This window comes from Trachemys scripta, chromosome 12 (assembly GCF_013100865.1).
Source record: "Trachemys scripta elegans isolate TJP31775 chromosome 12, CAS_Tse_1.0, whole genome shotgun sequence".
NCBI lineage: Eukaryota > Metazoa > Chordata > Testudines > Emydidae > Trachemys > Trachemys scripta.
Window position 1 is genome coordinate 3,953,263 of NC_048309.1, and position 20,169 is coordinate 3,973,431.

General features: G+C 50.9%; 1 protein-coding gene across 6 annotated transcripts in view; it reads left to right on the plus strand.

Moving 5' to 3' along the window:
• Positions 1–209: 209 nt before the first annotated feature.
• Positions 210–20,169, plus strand: part of SLC2A4RG (SLC2A4 regulator) — a 41,746-nt gene continuing 21,786 nt past the window's right edge. For 3 of the 6 annotated variants that reach the window (XM_034787256.1, XM_034787260.1, XM_034787259.1), the window contains exons 1-2: positions 213–692; positions 5,971–6,191. In XM_034787256.1, coding sequence (XP_034643147.1) covers positions 375–692; positions 5,971–6,191 — 539 coding nt within the window. In that variant the 5' untranslated portion in view covers positions 213–374. Of the gene's footprint in view, positions 693–1,809; positions 1,916–5,970; positions 6,192–20,169 lie in introns of those variants that run through there. The other 3 variants (XM_034787257.1, XM_034787261.1, XM_034787262.1) reach the window with 3 other exon arrangements.

Sequence of the window (20,169 nt, forward strand, 5' to 3'; positions counted from 1 at the left end):
CAGCTACAACACCCGGGCAGGGGAGGGAGGCGGGGCGAATGGAACGCCCCTACGCTAATTGGCAACACCGTGGGGCCAATGGGCGTGCGAGCCGGCTCCGGGCCGGGGCCTGTATTCCATTTCGGAATGTTGATACAGCGAGCGGGCCAATGGCGAGCGGCGGGGAGTGGAGACTGCTTCCCCGGCTCGCACGAGCCTCGAGAGGGGGAGAGCGCGGGCTGGAGGGAGGGGGCGTGGTCGGCGGGTGCAGAGACCGGGGGAGCTCGGTGTGGAGGGAGCGACCCGAAGACACCGGCTGGGCTGCAGCCTCCGCCCGCACGGCGCCCCCCATCTCTCCCTTGCCGGGAGGGGGCTCGGTCCCTCTCGCGGGGGTCATGGATCCCAAGCGCCTCCCCAAGAGAGCCGCCCCGGACAGCCGGCTCTACTCCCCTCCGCCCGGCTTAACAGCGGCCGGGCCCTGCTGCCCCGACTGCAGCCCCCCGTCGGCCGCCCACCGCCACGGGCTGTACTGCGGGGTGATCCAGGCGTGCAAAGCCCCCGCCTCCGCGGCCAGCAACGCCGTCTACACGGTGCTGGTGGAAGATGCCCTGCTGCGGCGGCGGCGGCGGCGGAAAAGTAGCGAGGACGCGGCGGTGGCCAACGGGCTCGAGGGGAAGAGCCCCGGCAAGGGCCGGGCCAAGCATTTGCCGAAGGTAACGGGCGGCCCGACCCGTTCCCGGAGCCTGCCAAGGGGGAGCGGGGCTGAGCGCTGCACCGGCGGGGTGGGTGTGTCCCGTGGCCTGCTACGGCTGCCTCTGGGGTTTGCATGTGCGTGGAGGAGCCGCCTGTGGGGGGTGTCGCGCCTTGATAAGTGTGGCGCTCCCCCTAGGAGGGGGCTTGCACGGGGCGGGGGGCTTGCATGGGGGGCAGCTGGGGCGGAGGGAGGGGAGTTCCGGGGGGGGTGCGTGGGGGAACTGGGCGGGGGAGTTCTCCGAGGGGGTTGCATGGAGGGACGTGTCGCTCCCCGCTGGGGGAGGTGGGCGTCGGTTGAAGGCGCCGTTGCAATTTTATTTTTTGGAGGGGGGGTGTCAGCGGGGGCTGTTGACAGCTCGGTCCTGCCCGGGCTCGCAAAGCCTCTTTCCCGCCCGCCCCGGAGGCCGGGCCGCTGCAGCGCGTTCGCGGGCGGGCGGAGACGGGGGTGGCTGCCGGCCGGCTCCGCGGTGCCGGGAAAGTTTCCCTCGCTAAAGATGGCGCCGCTCGGTAGAAGTGGCCGTGCGGAAAGTTTAGAGGGAAGCGGGCCTGGGCCGAGCGGGGCCGGCCCCCCACCCCCTAGCGCCGGCCCGCCCGCCCGCTCGGCGCTGCAGGAATGCACGGGCCATCAATCACCCCGCGCGCGGACAGCCAGCCCCGGGGGCGGGGAGGGAGGGGGCGGCCAGCCCCGGGGTGGGGGGAGGGGGTTGCATGGCCCGGGGGGCGGGGCGGGGGGAGGGAGGGAAAGCGCTAGCTCCGGGGGTGGGGCGGAGATCATGGGGGAGGAGGGACCTTCCAGCCTCGGTGGGATCCACCCAAGGCTCTGCACATCCGTCCCGCCGCCCCTAAGCTGGGGCGGGGGAAAGACCTCGCTCCCCGGCCTCAATTCTGTGCGGGACCCAGTGTGTGCCCCAGCCCCGGGAGCTCCTGCAGGAGCAGGGTTGCTTGCTCTGAGACAAGGGGCTGGTTACACTTCCAACGCAGCACCGCTGTCCTGCTTCAGTGTAGACGCTCGCTGTGGCGGTGGGAGGGGGTTCCCCCTGGCTGTAGTTAATCCAGCTCCCTGAGAGGCGGAAGCCAGGTCGCTGGAAGAGTTTTACTGCCCAGCTACGCGCGGGTTAGCTTGGCTTCACTACATATCTCGGCTGTGAATTTTCACACCCCCGAGAGCCTTGGCTACGCAGCTGTAAGTTCCCCGCTGTAAGAAGAAGATGATAACCACTTGTACTTTCTGTCAGCTGCACTTTTCTGGTTCTTACGTGAGCCCACTGCTCAGACTTAAGCCAAGCTTGAGGGAGCAGGAGGGGGGAGATACTGATCACAACAAACTCCTCTGCGCTTTTGATACTAGCACATTCTAGGATTTTTGTAAAAAGACTGAACTTACTCGATGGGTTTCAGAGTAGCAGCCGTGTTAGTCTGTATCCGCAAAAAGAACAGGAGGACTTGTGGCACCTTAGAGACTAACAAATATCTCCTCAATATATGTTCCACTCTATATGCAGCCGAAGAAGTGGGCTGTAGCCCACAAAAGCTTATGCTCTAATACATTTGTTAGTCTCTAAGGTGCCACAAGTACTCCTGTTCTTCTTACTTGATGGGGTGTCTTCGCCTCCCCCCCAGTCCCAAACTCGTACGCTTGTTTTAATCAAGTGTGGGGATAACTACCGTTAGAGGCTCAATTCCCCCCCCCCCCCCGTTTTTTCAAAAATAATGTTGCTGTTGAAGCTTCTTAGTGGACTTCTTTAGGCCTGGAGTACAATATGGCAACAGTTACTGTATGTAGCAGGTGATTCATTTTAGGAGTTGTGTAAGAATGACCACACTGGGTCGGATCGATGGTCCATCTAAACCAGTATCCCGGCTTCCGACAGTGGCCGGTGCCAGATGCTTCGGAGGGAATGAACAGAACAAGGCAATTATCGAGTATTCCATCCCCTGTACAACCCCAGCTTCTGGCTGTCAGGCTTAGGGACACCCAGAGCATGGGGTTGCATCCCTGCCCATCCTGGCTAATAGCCTCCCTGGTGGACCTGTCCTCCACGAACTTACCTAATTCTTTTTTGAACCCAATTATATTTTTGGCCTTCACAACATCCCCTGGGAACAAGTTCCACAGGTTGGCTGTGTGTTTGTTTTTAAACCTGCTGCTTATTCATTTCATTGGATTAACCCTGTTTCTTATTTACTCTTTCACATAACACACTTTGCTATTTACTTTCTCTACACTATTCATGATTTTATATATCTCTATCCTATCCCCCTTAGTTGGCTTTTTTTTTTTTTTTTTTTTTTTTTTAAGATGAATAGTCCTAGTCTTTTAAAACTTTATTTGTATGGAAGCTGTTCCATACCCCCAATGACTTTTCTTGCTCTTCTCTGTACGTTTTCCAATTATACTTTTTTTGAAACTACTGCAACCAGAATTACATGCAGTATTCAAGGGGTGGGTGTACCATGGATTTATATAGTGGCTTTGATATTTTCTGTCTTATTATCCATCTTTCCTAATGGTTCCTAGCATTCTGTTAGCTTTATTGACTGCTGCTGCATTTTGACTAGATATTTTCTGAGAATTATCCACAATGACACCAAGACCTGTTTCTTGAGTGGAAAAACGTAATGCCAACTATACATACAAAATGATGGGGTCTATATTACTTGTTGCCAATGTGCATTAGTTTTTCTGTCTACATTGAATTTGATCTGCCATTTTCTTGCCTAGTGACCCAGTTTTGTGAAATCCCTTTATAACTTTTTGCGGTCAGTAATTTTGTTTCATCTGCAAACTTTGCCACCCCACTGTTTACACCTTTTTCCAGGTGGCTTATGAATATATCGAACAACACTAATGATAGGAGCCCAGCAGTTTTTTGACATCAGGTGTCTTTGAAAAAGGCCGGGTCCAGTCACAATGGCTATCAAAGCATAGTACCTAATACATTTGACCTCTCAAATTGGTAACTCCTCATTCCCACCACAGTCACTGTTTAAAATTTGCCTGATTCCTGTGCACATTTGTTTAGGAAGAGGGGGAGCAAATGCTGTTTTTCTTCTCAGAAGGCCTGTAACAGAATGGTTTGGGCAGAAATGTGCACGTTACAGGGGTGGGGACGCAAGTAGATACTAAATGGCAGTGGGACACTGTGGAAGGCGTCAGGACAGAAATTTAGTTGTTTTGTTTGTTTTAAACCGGACATGACTAGATATGCTGCTATTATTACTAGTGTTACAATAGTGCAAGTAAACAAAGAACATCAGTAGTGAGTAGAATCAATAAGAGGATATTAGAAATGCAGCTAGTTACTTTCAGGTATCAGAGTAGCAGCTGTGTTAGTCTGTATCCGCAAAAAGAACAGGAGTACTTGTGGCACCTTAGAGACTAACAAATTTATTAGAGCATAAGCTTTCGTGCATATATGCATCCGAAGAAGTGGGCTGTAGTCCACGAAAGCTTATGCTCTAATAAATTTGTTAGTCTCTAAGGTGCCACAAGTACTCCTGTTCTTTTTGTAGTTACTTTCAGTGATTTGTGACACTGTTCCTGTTTAAAAGGATCACTGACCATACCTGTCTCTCTGTACAACTGGACCCCATTTTCTGTCTGTCTGGCCTTAGCAAACAGAGATGCAGACCTCATGCACAGCTGGCTTTAGCTGGATTCCATGTGGCTGGAAGGGGCCTTGATCAGCTCTGACCTCTCCAGAAGGTGGCACTGCAGTCAGTGGGAAGTGACAATTCTTGGCAGTTCGAGAACACTTAATGATCGGTCGGTTGCATTCTCAGATCACTGTTTGCTCACTAACCACCCCTCCCAAACCCTCAGTGGGTACCTAACAGTCGTCCCCTGCTCCCCACGCTGCCCGCTTGAGTGGCTAGGCAAAAAGGATGGGTGGGAACTGACTGTAAACGGTCCTCTTTAAAACTGTCCTAGTGTAGACGGAGCCTCTGAGCTACTCTGGTAGGGTTAGGAGTGGGGCGAGCTTGGCTCTCAGGGCCATATCTGAGGAATAAGCAGATGCATTCTGTTCTGTGTAGCTTCCTTTCTGGAGGGGTTAGCAGTGCGTAGTCTAGACGCTGAGGAGTACAGTCTGTGCAGATGCAGTTCAGCCATAGGTTTCAAACCCTCCCTCCTGTAGGAGCGTGTTCTTGCTGAGAGCTGTGGCGAGTCTACTTCCTGTAGCTATGGCCTAACTTTGCAACCATTACCCAGGGCAACGTGTGGGAGCCGTCCCACTGAAGTCAGTTGGACTGCTCCTGCGTGGAAGTGCTGCTTGGCATAAGTAAGTGTCGCACAGTGGGGCGGAGGGGGTGGGGCCTGTTACAGAGAACGGCTACAGAAAAATGAAAGGGGTTTGCAGACGGTTGCCATCGGTTTTAGCGCAAGCGGGAGGGGTGACTTGAGCTGCCTTGATTCACACCTGCTGTGTTTGTGTAAGATAACTTGAAGGTGTCTGGGAGCCTTGCTGCTGTCCTGTTTGCAGAAACCAGACCTGGCTGATTCTCTGCAGACATGGAGGGCTCATGGTGAGAGATGAAAGAGCCAGCAAAGTCCCTCTCCAGATGGGGGTTATGTGGCTGGTAATCCAGCATGTGTTTAAAAAAAATCACTTGTGGGTTTGTGTGTGTGTTTTGTGTATGTGTATGTTATAGGCCAAAGGTATAATTCTAGCCCTGGAGTGAAGTATTGACTTGGTGGCCCTGGGGACCAAAGTCCTCTAGTTATATGCAGAACAGCAGGAGATCAGACTTCTCCCCCACCCTTCCCTGCACCTCAGTTTGGATGGGGTGTCTGTGTGTGAAATGTCTGTCTCTTGGAGGGGGTGAGTTTGCAGGTGAGGGAAGGGGCTATTTGAAGCAGTTGCCGTTTCAGAAAGGGGAAAAGTGGGGTCTGGCTGTTGCTAATGAAGTGGCTTTGTTTACCGCAGAACCTGCGGTGGGGTCCCTGACTTGCAGACTAACCTGGCTTCTCCTTAACTCCTAACGTGCTCTGTTTTGAAACTGCATCCATCCTCTAAGGTTTGACTCAAGTTCTCGTCCTGCCGGGGCTCCCGGGAGAGGAGCACCAGAGCAGTCTTTGCTCAGGGGTGACTCTGGATGCAGGCTTCAAAGTTTGCTAGGGCTGGTTCAGGGTCCCTGGGATGACTGGGGTTCCGCTGCATTGGACCCCTAAATCTTATAACCCTGCTGCCCGCCCCGACGCCCGTGACGAGAGCTCTGTCCCTCTGTCGTGTCTTGCAGAGCTGTAATGGCAAAGTGCTGCTGGAAGAAGCTGAGCCGAGGGGCCTGACGGACACTCTGGTGCTGAATGGCAGGAAGGTGGATGAGCGGCAGGTCCTGCCTGCCATGGCCCACAGCCAGCTGGAGGGATCGAACAAGGAGGCAGCGCTGCGACTCCTCACCGTGGGGCTGGAGCAGCGCCCCCCTCTGCATTCGGCCTACATCCCGGTGCCCGGGCAGAGGTAGGAGCTTTGCTGCTGGGGTGGGGAGGGGCATGGGGGGGTGAGAAGGTGAGTAACTGGGTGTCTCCCAGCACTCATGCAGGGGATAAGTGCAAGTCCTACTGCCTCCTATCAGAGTAGGGCTGGGCAAGGTGTATCCCTTGGGCTTTAGGGGGTGGCCTGGCGGGTGGAGGAGCATCTGTTTCTTCCCTGCATCATAGCAGCCTTCCCTCCCAGAGGAGTTGCTAGAGCATGATGGGAGCTGCTCCTTCCCCTCGTGCTATGGCCAGCCCAGCCTGCAGGGAGCTCTCTCCCCTCCTGACCTCCAGGGGCTGCTTGTGCCTCAAGCAACGAGGGACCGAGTCTCGCTCTAATCCTATGTTCTGTCACCGAGAGCCTCCATCTTTGTGTGATTGCACCAAAACCAACATATTCTCCCCACCCCGGCTGATTGTGCTGCCTGGGTAGGGAACTTGGCTGGATCCCATTTGTTGCCTCCTCCTGTGCTAGGGGTGTCTGCCCCACATGGCTTGGCTTGGGCAGAGGGTGTATTTAAAAATCCTACTGACAAATAGCTTTTTCTCCCTCTGCAAGGGTGAACCTGAGATGCCAAGACGCTGCTGCACTGGAAGCTGTGGCTGAGGACAGCAGAACCTGCGGGGCAGGTCCTTTCTTTGAGGGGGGGAGTTATTGGCACAGGTTTGAACCATGGGAAGGCGTATCCCTGGTGATCAGTCCTGGCTGGTTGAATGGTGTGGGATGATTGATTGTGCTGCATTGGGGAGCTCAGGATCCAAGCAGTGGGAGGGCATCAGGGGCAGCCTAAGTGTTGGGGGTTGGCAGGTTCAGGAGGGAACCATATCTGTTCTTCCTTAGCTAAATCGCTCTGTCTTGGGTACTTGTAGGGCCCACCTCGCTGTGGTCCCTGAAACAGAGTTGCCGTAGTGATGAAACTGGTGGACATGAATGGCCCCTCTCTCTGCCACATGGTGACTTGTTTTTCCCATGGGAATCCCTTGGACTTGCTGGATTCTCTGTCCCTGTGGGGGACACCAGCTTCTCCGGAGAAAGCAGCATTGGACTGTCTTGTGCCAGGGTTTGTGCTAGTTGTGTCCAGGAGGGATTTTGTGCAGCAGGAGGTGGGAGAGTGGAAATGGGGGTGAGGGAGGCCTGGAGAGGAGGCGGAAGCCAGTATGTTTCTGACCTGATTTGAGCAAAATGGCAGATGTCATTCCTTGGGAAAAGGTAATCATTTTGCCTGATGTGTCTACTGGCTTGGGAAGGGCGGGGTGCTTGGGTGCTGGCACAAACCGATCCACTAGTTGTGCATTCTTGCATTCAAGCGTCGGTATGGATCTAGTGCAGAGTGTCCCTTCTCATTCTGTCCCAGTCCTATCCGTAGGCAGCTACTGTATCGCCTGGAGGCATTAGCCTAATGTGGGCTTGCAGGCTAGTGATGGGGCTCCTAGCAGCGCTTGACACTCTGAGTCAGGCATGCCGCATGTTGACATGCCACTTAACTCCACACAGCATCTGTGCTGGGGAAACACCAGGCTAAAAATAAACCAAATGGTGAGGCAATTATGTATTTATAATCGTCTTAGATTTCAGGATAGAGGTTCTCTGTTTGCCTTGTGCTCTGCCTGAGTTTAAAAAGGCAATGGAAGGGGAGGAATCCGCTTCCCTCCTTGGGCAGCGATCTGCTACTAGTTCTGTAAGGTGGATGCAGGCAGAGTGACGCTAGCGGAGAGGACCGAATAAACCAGATGTTGCTGTTCTGGCCTAGGGAATTTGCAGTTGTGACTTATCAGAGTGGGGAAATTTGGAGGATTCAGGTCTGGATAACTCAGTCCAACGTGAGCTCCCAGTGTGATGCCGTGGCCAAAAGAGGTAGTGAGATCCTTAGATGTATAAACAGGGGGATATTGGGTAGTAGAGAGCTTATGCTACTTCTGTATCTGGAACAACCACTGCTAGAATGCTGTGTCCAGTTGAAGAAGGATGTTGATAAATGTGAGCAGGTTCAGAGAAGAGCCACAAGAAAGATCAGAGGATTATTAGGCATGTTTCCCAATGAGACTCCAAGAGCTTAATCTGTTTTGCTTAACAAAGAAGGCTAAGGGTGGGACTTGATCACAGTCTGTAAGTACCTTCATGGGGGAACAAAACCTTGATAATGGGCTCTTCAGTCTAGCAGACAAAGGTTTAAGAAGATCCAGTGGCAGGTAGTTGAAGCTAGACCGATTGAGTCAGGAAATAAGGCATACGTTTTTAACAGTGAGAGTAATTAATCCTTGGAAAAGCTCACCAAGGGTTATGTTGGATTCTCTACTATTTTTAAAATCAAGACTGATGCTTTTCTAAAAGATCTGCTCTGGTTCAAACAGGAATTAATTGAGGGAAGTCGGTTACATTAGATTACACTATACAGGCGGTTAGACTAGATTATCACAGTGGTCCCTTCTAGCCTCATAATCTCTGTGACTGAAGACTTTTAAACCCCAGATGGTGTTGGAAGAAAGGGAAAACTCAGATTCCTGGACCCCAGGGTATGAAGTGAGGGCAAGGAAACTGCATGTAACAAGGTACTCGACACAAAATCCTTTCGGGTACTTGGCCTAAGCTTTTCTGTCCTGTTCAGAATAGAGGCCATCACTAGAGGCAGGCTCTCATTTCCCATTCCGCATCACCTCTGTGAGGGTGAATGCTCTGTTTGAGCTGAACCTGAAGATGGGATGTAAGATCTGTAGCAGACGGGTGTCTAACACCAGCCGAAATAGCTTGTCTGTTTTCCGGTTGGCTTGTCCTGGAGGGGTCTGGCCTTCTCATAGACTTTAAGACCAGAAAGGATCATCGTAGGATGGGAAGAGACCTCGAGGCTATCTAGTCCAGTCCCCCACACTCATGGCAGGACTAAGTATTATCTAGACCACCCCTGACAGGTGTCTATCTAACCTGCTCTTAAAAATCTACAATGATGGAGATTCCACAACCTCCCCAGGCAAGTTATTCTAGTGCTTAACCACCCTGACAGGAAGCTTTTTTCCTAATGTCCAACCTAAACTGCCTGTGCTGCAATTTAAGGCCATTGCTTCTTGACCTGTTCTCAGAGGTTAATGAGAACAATTTATCCCTCCTTGTAACAACCTTTTATGTACCTCAACACTGTTATCATGTCCCCCCTCAGTCTTCTCTTCTCCAGACTAAATAAACCCAATTTTTTTCAATCTTCCCTCAGAGGTCATGTTTTCTAGACCTTTAATCATTTTTGTTGTTCTTTTCTGGACTTTCTCCAATTTGTTCATGATCATCTAGTCTGACCTCCTGCATGGCGCAGGTCACAGAACCTCACCCACCCACTCCTATAGTAGGCTCGTAATAAGTAGGTCTGCTTGAGTTACTCAAGTCCTCAAATCTGAAGCTACAGAGAATCCACCATTTACTCTAGTTCAGACCAGTAAGTGACCTGTGCCCCATGCTGCAGAGGAAGATTAAAAGCCCCCAGGATCTCTGCCAATATGATCTGGGGGAAAATTCCTTCCTGATCCCAAACATGGCAGTCAGTTAAACCCTGAGCATGTGGGCAAGACCCACCAATCAGACACCGGGGAAGAATTCTCCGTAGGGTAACAGTCCTTCCCATCTAGTGTTCTACTTTCAGCCATTGGAGAGATTTGCTAATAACAGTTGCGGATGAGCCTTATGCCATTGTAGCTAATCTCATCATTCCAAGGTCAGTCTTAAAACAAGTTAGTTTTAGGTCTTTTGCCCCCACTCCCCTTGGAAGGCTGTTCCAAAATTTTACTCCTCTGATGGCTAGCAACGTTCATCTAACTTCAAGCCTAAATTTATTGATGGCCAGTTTATATCCTTTTTTTTGTGCCAACATTGACACTTAACTTAAATAACGCCTCTCCCTTTCTGGTGTTTATTCCTCTGATGTATTTATAGAGAGCAGTTGTATCTCCCCATAGCCTTCATTTTGTTAGGCTGTACAAGCCAAGCTCCGTGAGTCTCCTCTTGTATTGTAGGTTCTCTATTCCTCTGATCATCCTAATAGCCCTTCTCTGTACCATTCCAGTTTGAATTCATCTTTCTTAAACATGGGAGACCAGAATTGCACACAGTATTCCAGATGAGGTCTCACCAGTGTCTTGTATAATGGTAATAACACTTCCCTATCTCTACTGAAAATACCTCACCTGATATATCCTAGGATTGCATTAGACTTTTTCATGGCCACGTTACATTGGCAGCTCATCATCTGATCAACTAATACCCCCAGGTCTTTCTCCTCTGTTGCTTCCAACTGGTACGTCCTCAGCTTAAAGCAAAAATTCTTGTTGTTAGTCCCTAAGTGCATGACTTTGCACTAGTAAATTTCCTCCCATTTCTATTGCTCCAGTTTTCAAGGTCATCTAAATCTTGTATATTCTGGTCCTCCTCCATATTGGTAAGACCTCCCACCTTTGTCATCCACAGATATTATTAGCACGTTCCCAAGGTCATTAATGAAAATGTTAAATAAGATTGGTCTCAAGACTTACTCTTGAGGAACTCCACTGGTAACCTCCCTCCAGCCTGATAATTCACCTTTCAGTATGACCCGTTGTACTCTTCTCTTTAACCAGTTCTGTCACCACCTTTCAGTTCTCATATTAATCCCTAACTTCTGCAATTTAATAATTTCCCATGCAGAACTGTATCAAATGCTTTACTGAAATTCAGGTAGATTAGATCTACTGCATTCCCTTTGTATAGAAAATCAGTTATCTTCTCAAAGAGGTCAGGTTGATATGGTATGATCTGCCTTTTGTAAAACAATGTTGTATTTTATCCCAGTTACCATTTACCTCTGTCCTTAACTACTTACTTTCAAATTTGTTCTAGAACCTTGCATACAATTGGGGTAAAACTAACAGGCCTGTAGTTTCCCATATCACTTCTTTTCTTTAGCAAGTATAGTACCTATATCTAAGATTCTCCAGTCAGAGTATAATTCCCTGAGTTTACGGATTCATTAAAAATCTTTGCCTATTGGGCTTGTAATTTCATATGCTATTTCCTTTCATATTCTTGGATGGAGATTTGGTGCCATTAAACTGTTTGAGTTTGGCTTCCACCTTGAATGTGGTAATTTCTTCTTCCGTATCCATGTTCCCCGTAGCCCCCCCGTCACTACCTCCAAGCTCCTAATTACTCTTTAAAAAAAAAAAAAACCCAAAAAACTCAAGCAAAATATTCACTTAGGTGTAGGGCCACGCCTAGATTATCTTTAATCTTCACCCCCTACTCAGTGTTTAGCAGTCTCGCTTTTTCCTTGTTTTCTTTTTATTTATATGGCTAAATAACAACATGTTCCTATTGGTTTTAATTTCCTTTGCAAGGTCCAGCTCTGCTTGGCTGTTGGCAGTTCTTTCTTTTCCCTACTCTTTCTGACCTCCCAGAGGTAGCTTTCCTTGCTGATCCATCCCATCTTCCACTCTGTGTAGGCTCTCTGCTGTCTTTTTAACCTGTTTTGAAATGTTTGGTCTGCAACCCTTCTCTACACATTCCTCCTCCTCCTCCTCTTCCTCCTCCTCCCCCCTGCCCCTTGCTTGGGGAATGTAGGCTTCAGATGCTTTAAGTCAGAGTTGCAGAAACTAACTCCAAGCCTCCTGTACATTCAGATCCTTGAGTTCTTCAGTCCAGTCCACTTCCCTCATTCCGCTTCCTGGTCCCCTTTGTCTGTCATCAAGCAGGCTGACTTGGGGATGGTGTTAATTCTTTCTGAGGTGGCTGTGAATCCATCTGTCTTGTTGAATTGAAATAGAGGTTTACCTCTGTGGGCATCCCTCAGGCGCAGGGGGTGAGCAGTAGGGCATTTACCAAAGGGAGCAGCAGTGAGGCCATATTGCTAAGGGGATGAGTTTTGGAGAGGTGTTCATTAAAATAAGCTTTATGCGGGTTTTGAAGTTTGCATGTTTCTCTTTCTGGATTCCTTGACATGGTGCCCCAGAGGCCTGTGCAAACACACATGGGGAGACCAGTTCTTGCTGCGCTTACAGAACTGACTGCAGATGGGAGCTCCAAAAGATTTTTGACTATCTCTAAACTTTAAATTTAAAAAATGTTGCCTGATTCATAATGGGTGAGGTAGGTTCTGCCTTGCTCATAGAATTTACCTCTAAGGAGGCCTGCTTCCAGTTGAGTTATTAATAAGATCATAGTTCCAGCCTCCTCGTGAATAGGCATCTACTGTTCGGGATGCGAAGGGAGATGCCTAATCCGGTGGCATCCTTGGTAAAACATAGCATGTGGAAGGGCACGTTGTCCTCTCATTACCTTTCCTTATAGTTAAAGGCAACTAGCAGTGGGGGTGTTGGTGCACATAAGTAATAATTGTGGTGTGTGTGTGCGCAATGTAATAAGAGGGGGCAGCCCTCCCACCACCTGGGACTAACCAGTGTTTTGTAATGCTGTAGAGCTCCATCATTTTGGATGAATACTTCAGTTTTCCTGTATGACAGCCCTGGATGGGTCTTGTTTGGGGATTGAACTCCTTCCCTCTGCATCTAAAAACAGGAGCATCTGTTGCTTATGCTAAAAAACCCAGGTCCATTAGCTCGGACGCAGTTGCAAGCTCTTATAGGCAGCCGAGCCGGTAGCTGGGGACAAAGGGCCCGGCAGTATGAGGGTGCCACCGAGGTCATGCAGGGGTACAGCGTACCCAGGCCGTCTCCTAGGAAATGTGGAAGTGTTGGTCACATGGGTGCTTTCCAAGCCCTCTTCTTAGTCATTGTGTCTCCTGGTGTGACTGGGAAGTCATGAGCCCATCTATTGGAAATACTCCTCATCAGCGCCTTGCAGAGTCCGTTTGTTCCATGTGTCCTTCCCCTTCCCAGCCGTCCTCATAACTTTGCCTTTTGTGAAGTTCAGGGAGGATGCAGCTCACTCCGCCACAGCAGGCAGTGAGGGACTCACTCGGGGCTGATCGCAGTCATCCCTTAAAGAGCAAACGCCTCCGCTGTTGCTGGCCTCCCGCCATCTCTCCTCCCTTCCACTCTTATACCGGGCCGAGCTCTCTAGTCTCTTCCAAGCCGTGCAGTTCCCAGACATGGGCCTGTCTCTACCTCTCGGAGCTGTAGGCAAACAGGGTTTGTCTCCTTGCCCAGACAAAGGAATCAAAGGGGAGGTTCCTTCTACAGGTGAGGCAGCGAAGAGCCTGGTTAGATTCCAAAAGAGCGTGCCGGTGCCCTAAAGCATGTCCTAAAATACTGCCCTGATTTCTCCTCCTCTTTCTCCCCAGCCCCCACCCTCCCCTACCTTAGCCTGGATTTCTGCTGTAACTCACCACACTTCTGAGCACAGCAAGGTCCAGGTCTGACCTTACAGCTCAGATCACGGTGCACTTCCAGAGCAGCTAACCTCAGTGGGAATTGGATGTGCTCACGGCCACCTCTTGGGATCAGGCACTGGGTGCAGAGACCACTTCCAGGAGCTGCCTAGGTAGCTCCAGTGTGGAACGCTGTTGCTAGGGGGGCGTGTTTGGAAGAAGCACTCGGCAGTGGGTAGAGAGAAGGGAGGAGCCCTTGTAACTGGATCATATCCATAGCATGGCCCAACTGAGGCCAATCACACTCCCGGGGGAGGGGGGGGGGGCGGGAAATGGTCTCTGGAGCTGTCTAGGTGCATGTTACAAGTTCTGACACCAATCCAGAAATGGTGGTGGTGGCAGGGGGGGGACCTTTTTTTTGGCAACAGCTGCTTGGCATGGGCTGCCGGGTCTTGGCTTTCAGAGTTTTATTTAGTTGACCCTTTAAAGAAGGGTTTGGCACCCTTGCCAGGAGTTTGGATAATAGTGGGCTTGATGCTGTCAGGCTGTAATGGGACCTGTCCCAGTTAGGCATGGAAAATCCAATTCATCTCCCTTTTTCCTCAAGTCTGTTCCGATTGAGGGGTGTGTGAGGGTGGGGGGTGTCTTCCCTCCCCCCGCTCATTGCAAGGGGACTAGCTGTCTGCTGAAGCATGCTATCTGTGTGACTCTACTACAGGGTTAAGGGCATGAAAACACTCCTAACCTGGACTAGGCTGCAATGGAGAAATCCTGGCCTGGATTTTTGTGCTGGCTGTTTCCTGTTCCTTATGTGAATGGAATACACCGTGTTAGTCAAGACTTAATGCTGCTACTCTGCCCTGTGGCTGTACCAAGTCACTTCGGGGCTCTGGAAACAGTGGCTGATTTCACATACCTTGGGTACTGAAATAGCCATGTTCAGCGTCCCAACACGGTGAGGTAAGGAAGGAGGGGGCAGCCTCCAACGGACAATAGCGTGGATATTCCGAGTTAGCAGAAGCCTGGTAGAGAGAAGGCTTCATGGCGGCATGTTCTGGTTTCCAAAAGTGCCCTCCGATGGTCAGATACTCTCCAAACAAACGGGGAGTACGGAGTGTGTGCAAAGCAATTTGGTGATAAAGAAAATATCCTCTTCTCCTTTCCCCCTCCCCTCCAACACACACCATTATTTGAGAGGGGAGCTGTGATCTCTTACAGGCAGGCTGGGAGCACCCAGGGCCCATCCTTTGAGGAATAGAGGAGGGTCCCAGTGACTGATACTATGAACCTTCCATCAAGGGACAGGGCAGTCAGCTATTACATATGACAGGTGCTCAGATACTACAGTGATGAGCCTGGTGTGAGGTATGAACAGAACAAACCGAGATCTCCATCCCCACCCTAAAATGGGCAGGACAGTAAATCCCACTTTGCAAGAGGGAATATTACAGCATCAGCTTTTGTGTAGAGCAGCTACACAATCAATAGTATGCGTGATGTGCAAAGTGTGAGGAGAGTTGGATCACAACCAGCTTGGGTGGGAAGCAGTGAGTTCTGATGGTCCAGACTAACTTGATTCCAATTCATCTGAATACCTGGATCTGCTCCTCCTTGGCTTACAATTCTCTGCTCCACAAATGCCTTGGCCACAGATGTGTCTCCTCTGTCTACTGGAAAGGGATGTATCTGGCTGATCTTATTCCTCCTAGATACACATGCAAGACTTACCCACAGGAATCTTTGTTCACTTCAGAAAGCCCTTTTTCCCCCTATCGGGGGTAGATGCCAAATATTCAGCAGATCTATGTTCAGGGCATTTATGTAAGCTCCCATTTCTTGCAGCCCAGGAACACACACATGGATGCTGCTACCTGGGGAAGGTGTCCTTTCACCACCAGATGTGCAAGGGCTGGGGTTGTCCTAGGTGGGAGGGCAGTGTGGGTGGGGATAGGCAGAGATTTAGCTTGTATCGCCTCTGCAGAGCAATATTCCTCTGCCTAGTTGTGGGATCAGACTCCATGCCCCCTCCTTCCAGTTCTTTGCCCCGAAGATGATGGGCTTGAGGCGGCGTCTTGCAGCAGGGAAGGTTGAAGAGGGAGAGATGCTTGTAGAGGGAGGCTGGGTTATTGCATCGAGGCTGGCAGCCTGCATGCTGACTCCTGGCCATTTGAGACCAATCTCATCCAACTCCTAAAACTAGAACACGTGTTTGCCCGGGCCCTGGGCCATTCTGGATGCCGGCACAGCAAGTGCAGAGGCTGCCGTAGAGAAGGTGGCTCCCAGCTCGGTGTCCTTGTGGTAGCCCAAGGTGAGGGGTTCGAGTGATTGGATACAGCCTTGGTAGCATCCCTCCAGTAGCTGTTGTTTCTCCTGGAGAACTTGCTCACTCTTTGCTCCTGTTCTCTTCTATCGCATGCCTAGAATTTTTTCCTCTCCTCTCCTGTTTCCATCATTTGGGGGGGGGGGGGGGGGTTTGCAATCCTGCTCCCTTGCTTCAGTTTTTCCCCAACAGGGATTGAGGTCAGGGTTCCCCCTGCCCTCCCCACCGTACTCTAACACCATCTAGCAGAACTCCAGGGCAAGGACCCCAGCCTTGCCTTCCCCACCACACTATGATGAAAGTGTTAGTTTGGTTGCAGTTCTGGTGCCGGTTGCAGGGAAGGGCTGGGAGGAGCTTTGAGTGTTGCGGGGGAGAAGACAGTGGAGTTTGGCACATGTGCTGTGTGTGTTTCCTTCCTGGAAAACAAGGGAGGGTTTTTGGTGTGGTGGTTTTTTTTTTTTTTTCCAGGCCAGAGGTTTGGGAGCGGATTGAAAAATGGTTCCTGCTGTTACCAGCCTTTTGCAGGAGGTTGTTTCCCGTCTCGGGCACTCTGCGTTCCTAGAATGCAGCATGCACACACACACATGCCCCTGTAGGACACACTGTGCCAGTCCTCTTTTTGCACAATGGCCGCGTGCGATGAGTGTCTCTGAACTTAATCATCCCATGTTGTGTCTGTGGGAAGTGTGCAGAGGGGGCGGAGAAGGAGAATAGTCTAATGAGGGCCTGTTAAGGAATCACTCTAGTAGTAAACAGCTTTGGTTGGCCTTGTGCCCACTTGGCTCCTCCCGGCCTTGCATGCTGTCCATCCGTGTTTTTCCAGCCCAGCTGTTTAGCTGAGCAGGCTGCACAGGCCCAGAACTTCGCTCATGCGTGTTCTCTCCCTTGCATGCATGGGTGAGCTCCTCAGACCCGTCTCAAGGTGGTATATGCATCTGGGGTGTGATGGGCAGAGGGAGGATTTTGTTCTGTTTCTACAAATGCACATGTGGTAGAAAGCTGGCGGCAGCCTTCACAACGACTAGAGGTGGGATGTTCTAGCCACGTGGGATTTGCAGCTGCACATCTTGGAATCTAGACCAATCCAGACTCTTCCCCATCTGTAAACATTGGCAGCTGCTGCTGTCTAAAGGGCCTGATCCGTTTCCAGTCCTGGAAGCTGGGTGGTGGCAGTCCCTGTTCCAAGACGTTCTGCACCTATTACTCCTGGAAAGAAAGTAAGAGGTGCTGGACTGTTACTTAACAGCTAGGATTCATCACTGGAGCCCAGTGCTATATATTTAAAAAGTGCTTTCACTGCATCCATGGGAGAGTGACTCCCGAGTATATTCGGAAGAGCTAAAGCAGAGAGACCCAAACCTTGCCAGAATCCTGTGGCAGTGTCGAATCTGTACGTATTTACAGACATTTGCATGGATTGTCAGTTTGTATTGCTTCCCAGTGGGATTTATAATGAAGCCGTTTTTTTGTTTATAAATTCATAGCTTCCTAGCCGGGATTTTTGTGGTGTCTTGCTTTATCTTCCCTCGTTCTCTTTGGATACCTTTTTTCTTTGCACTCTTCTTCCTTAGTGCCTCTCCTCTGTCGTTCCCACTGCCAGTGTGCTAGGATCTGCAGGCCACCTGGTCTCCCCTTGCTGTCTGGGTATCTGAAGCATGGGTGTCCTTCCAGTTGCCCAGCTGTTCCTCCCTCCTTGTCATCTGGTGGATGTGGGGCCACATGTCCCAAAATGCCTTGGAGTGTCTCTTAGGAGCAAGGTGTTTGCCGGAGCCCAGGCGCTGACTCATACTGGTGCTAAGGGTTGGATGCTTGGGTACTAAAGGTGAGATGTGGAAGGGGTGTTGGATGATGGACTTCAATAAGGCTTGTGTCTAATCCAGGTAGCGCCTTGCTCCCTCAAGTGGGTGTTAAGGGATGGCTGAGCCAATTGCCTAGGCTATGATTACACCAGCTGTTGTCACTGTTCTGTCTTGGTGGTGAGTGTGTCCCGGCAGCTTGCAAAGCGGCTGCGTCTCAGAGGAAGTCACAAGGTTGATTCGTTTGATTTGTTTTGTATGACCCCACGTCAGTCTCGTCAGGGCTCTGCCTGTGGGGCTTCCCCTCTCCTCTGTATCTCCATTCTGCTTGGAGCTGCTCTACGTGCAGATGCTCTTCTGTGGCCTGCCCTTGCCTGTGATCACTGTTGTGCACTTCTAAAGTGGGAAGGTAGGCTGGTGGGTAATAGGGTTCTCGGTGGGTGGGTGTGCACGAGTCAGGTGGGAGCAGGGCAGGGAGGCTGTTACGTTTCCAGGGCTGTTATTTCATGCTGTGGCCCCCTTTCCTGCTGTCCTAGTCCTGATTTATTGCTTTGTAAAAGACTTTCTCTCCTTGGGAGTGCTTTGGTCTTGGCTGTGGGGGTTTTCCAGGCCCTTGGAGCAGGGATGTGTTGGGGTTGAGGGGGGGGAAGCTCACTGGACACACACAAGCACTGATGGGGCAGTAGCTGCTGCTCAGCGTGGCATCTGCCTTCTGGGGCCATCACGATTTCAGCCCAGCCCACGGCCTGAGCACCTCGCCTGCTGCAGGGTGGATCCGCTCATCGCGTTTCCCACCACCCATTGTGTCTGGAAAAGGAATACCTGGTCCTCCTGATCCCTGGAAGGCACAGCAGCTGGAGGGCTTTGTCACTGACTCTCTCGGGGGGAGCGGTCTTGAGGCCCCATTCTGAGCTCTGTTCAAAGCTGGTCCATCTGCTGGTCCTTACTACAGTAAGGGCTGTCCTTGAACTAGAAAGCGTCCTCCCTCCCAGACTGGTGGATCTCATCAGCCGTGCCATGTTTCCACAAACCCTCTGCACATTTCATTGCTGGAACCTGGGCCTCCCCACGTGCAGCATCTTGCGCTCTAGGTCCTCGCTCAACTGCCACCCTGAGTAATCTCCTGTCTTTCCTGGTATCAAATCCATTGTCTACCACATCCCGTCCTAGCTGGAGGCATAGGCAGCCTTGTATCTGAGCTGCCTAAACGTTACCGTTTTAAGCCTGCACTCCTAAAGAAATGCTCCTTAGGACTTTAAACCTGAAATGTGACCATGGGGCTGATCTACTACCTGCAGCTGGGGGATGGCCCCTGCATGCTTAATATTTCCTTTTAAATCAATTGCTCTGTTCCCTCTAAATATTTTTGGTTGGTGGTGGTGGGGGGTCCCCAAACAATCTGAGCAGTCTAGTAGCCACTGGCTCCTCCCCCTTCTTCAGAAGCGGAATCCAGCCAGCAGAGGGCGCTCACATGAACTAACAAGTCCTATTTCCATTACTGCCATCAGTGGTGAGCTTGTTTGCAAAGAAGTAAATACTACCGGGCACCTGTTAGGGTTTTTGACCGGACAGTCCGATCGATCGAAAAGGGGACCTGACTGTCCGGTCACTGGAGGCGGGAAGGCGCTGGGCCATCACCCACACCAGCTCCTACTCAGCCGGGGTTACCTCCTACCTGGGACAGGTGGCTGCACTCCCAGCCCTGGCTCCGCAGGCGAGACCCTCCTGACCCGGGGGGATGGGAGGGAAAAAGCAGTGAGTGATGGGGGGGAGAGGGGGGAAAAGAGGAGTGGGCAGGGCTGAGGCCTCAGGGGGAAGAGGTGGGGTAGGGGAGGTTCCCGCACTCCTGCTGGAGTGTCCAGTTTTTAAATATTACCAAGTTGGCAACCCTACTTGCCATGGTGGTTTCGTGCTTTTTATTGTTTTAAGAGGTAAAATTGTGTGAGTGTCTGGGCACAAACTTGCCCTGATTTAAATTAAACCAGTGCAAGCCCCTCATTTCAGTTCAGCTAAAACCTGTTCCTATCAATTTACGTTAAACTGCAATAAACCTAGTTTAAACCAAAATATGTATGTCCACAGTGTCCTTTGCACGGGCTGGAACTAAATCCATTTAACATCACGTCTTCAGTTAAACTGATCCAACCTTATGTGGAGACTCTGACGGAAATGATCCATTTGTTGGCCGAGAGATTTTGATTGCACTAGTGGTCCCCACTGAGATCGGGGCTCCGTTGTGCTAGGCACTGTACAAACACCCAGTAAGAGACCAAGAGTCTGAACAAGGATGAGAGGGGGGGAAATGGAGAGCAAAGTGACTTGCCCAAGGCCATGCAGCAGGTCAGTGGCAGGAACAGAACCCAGTCTCCTGACCCTCAGTCCTGTGCTCTATCTATTAGACTGCACTTCCTCTCAGGCTGTACTGTTGTGCCGTTCGCAAAGGAGCTGTGATATGTGTTTGGTGCTGATTTGCTGGAAGCGCTGCCGTGCCCAGATGTGTGGCTCCTGGTGAAGAAGTGGATTTTTGCTGCTGTGAGAAGTAGGCTGGCGTTCTCTTCACTGGGACTT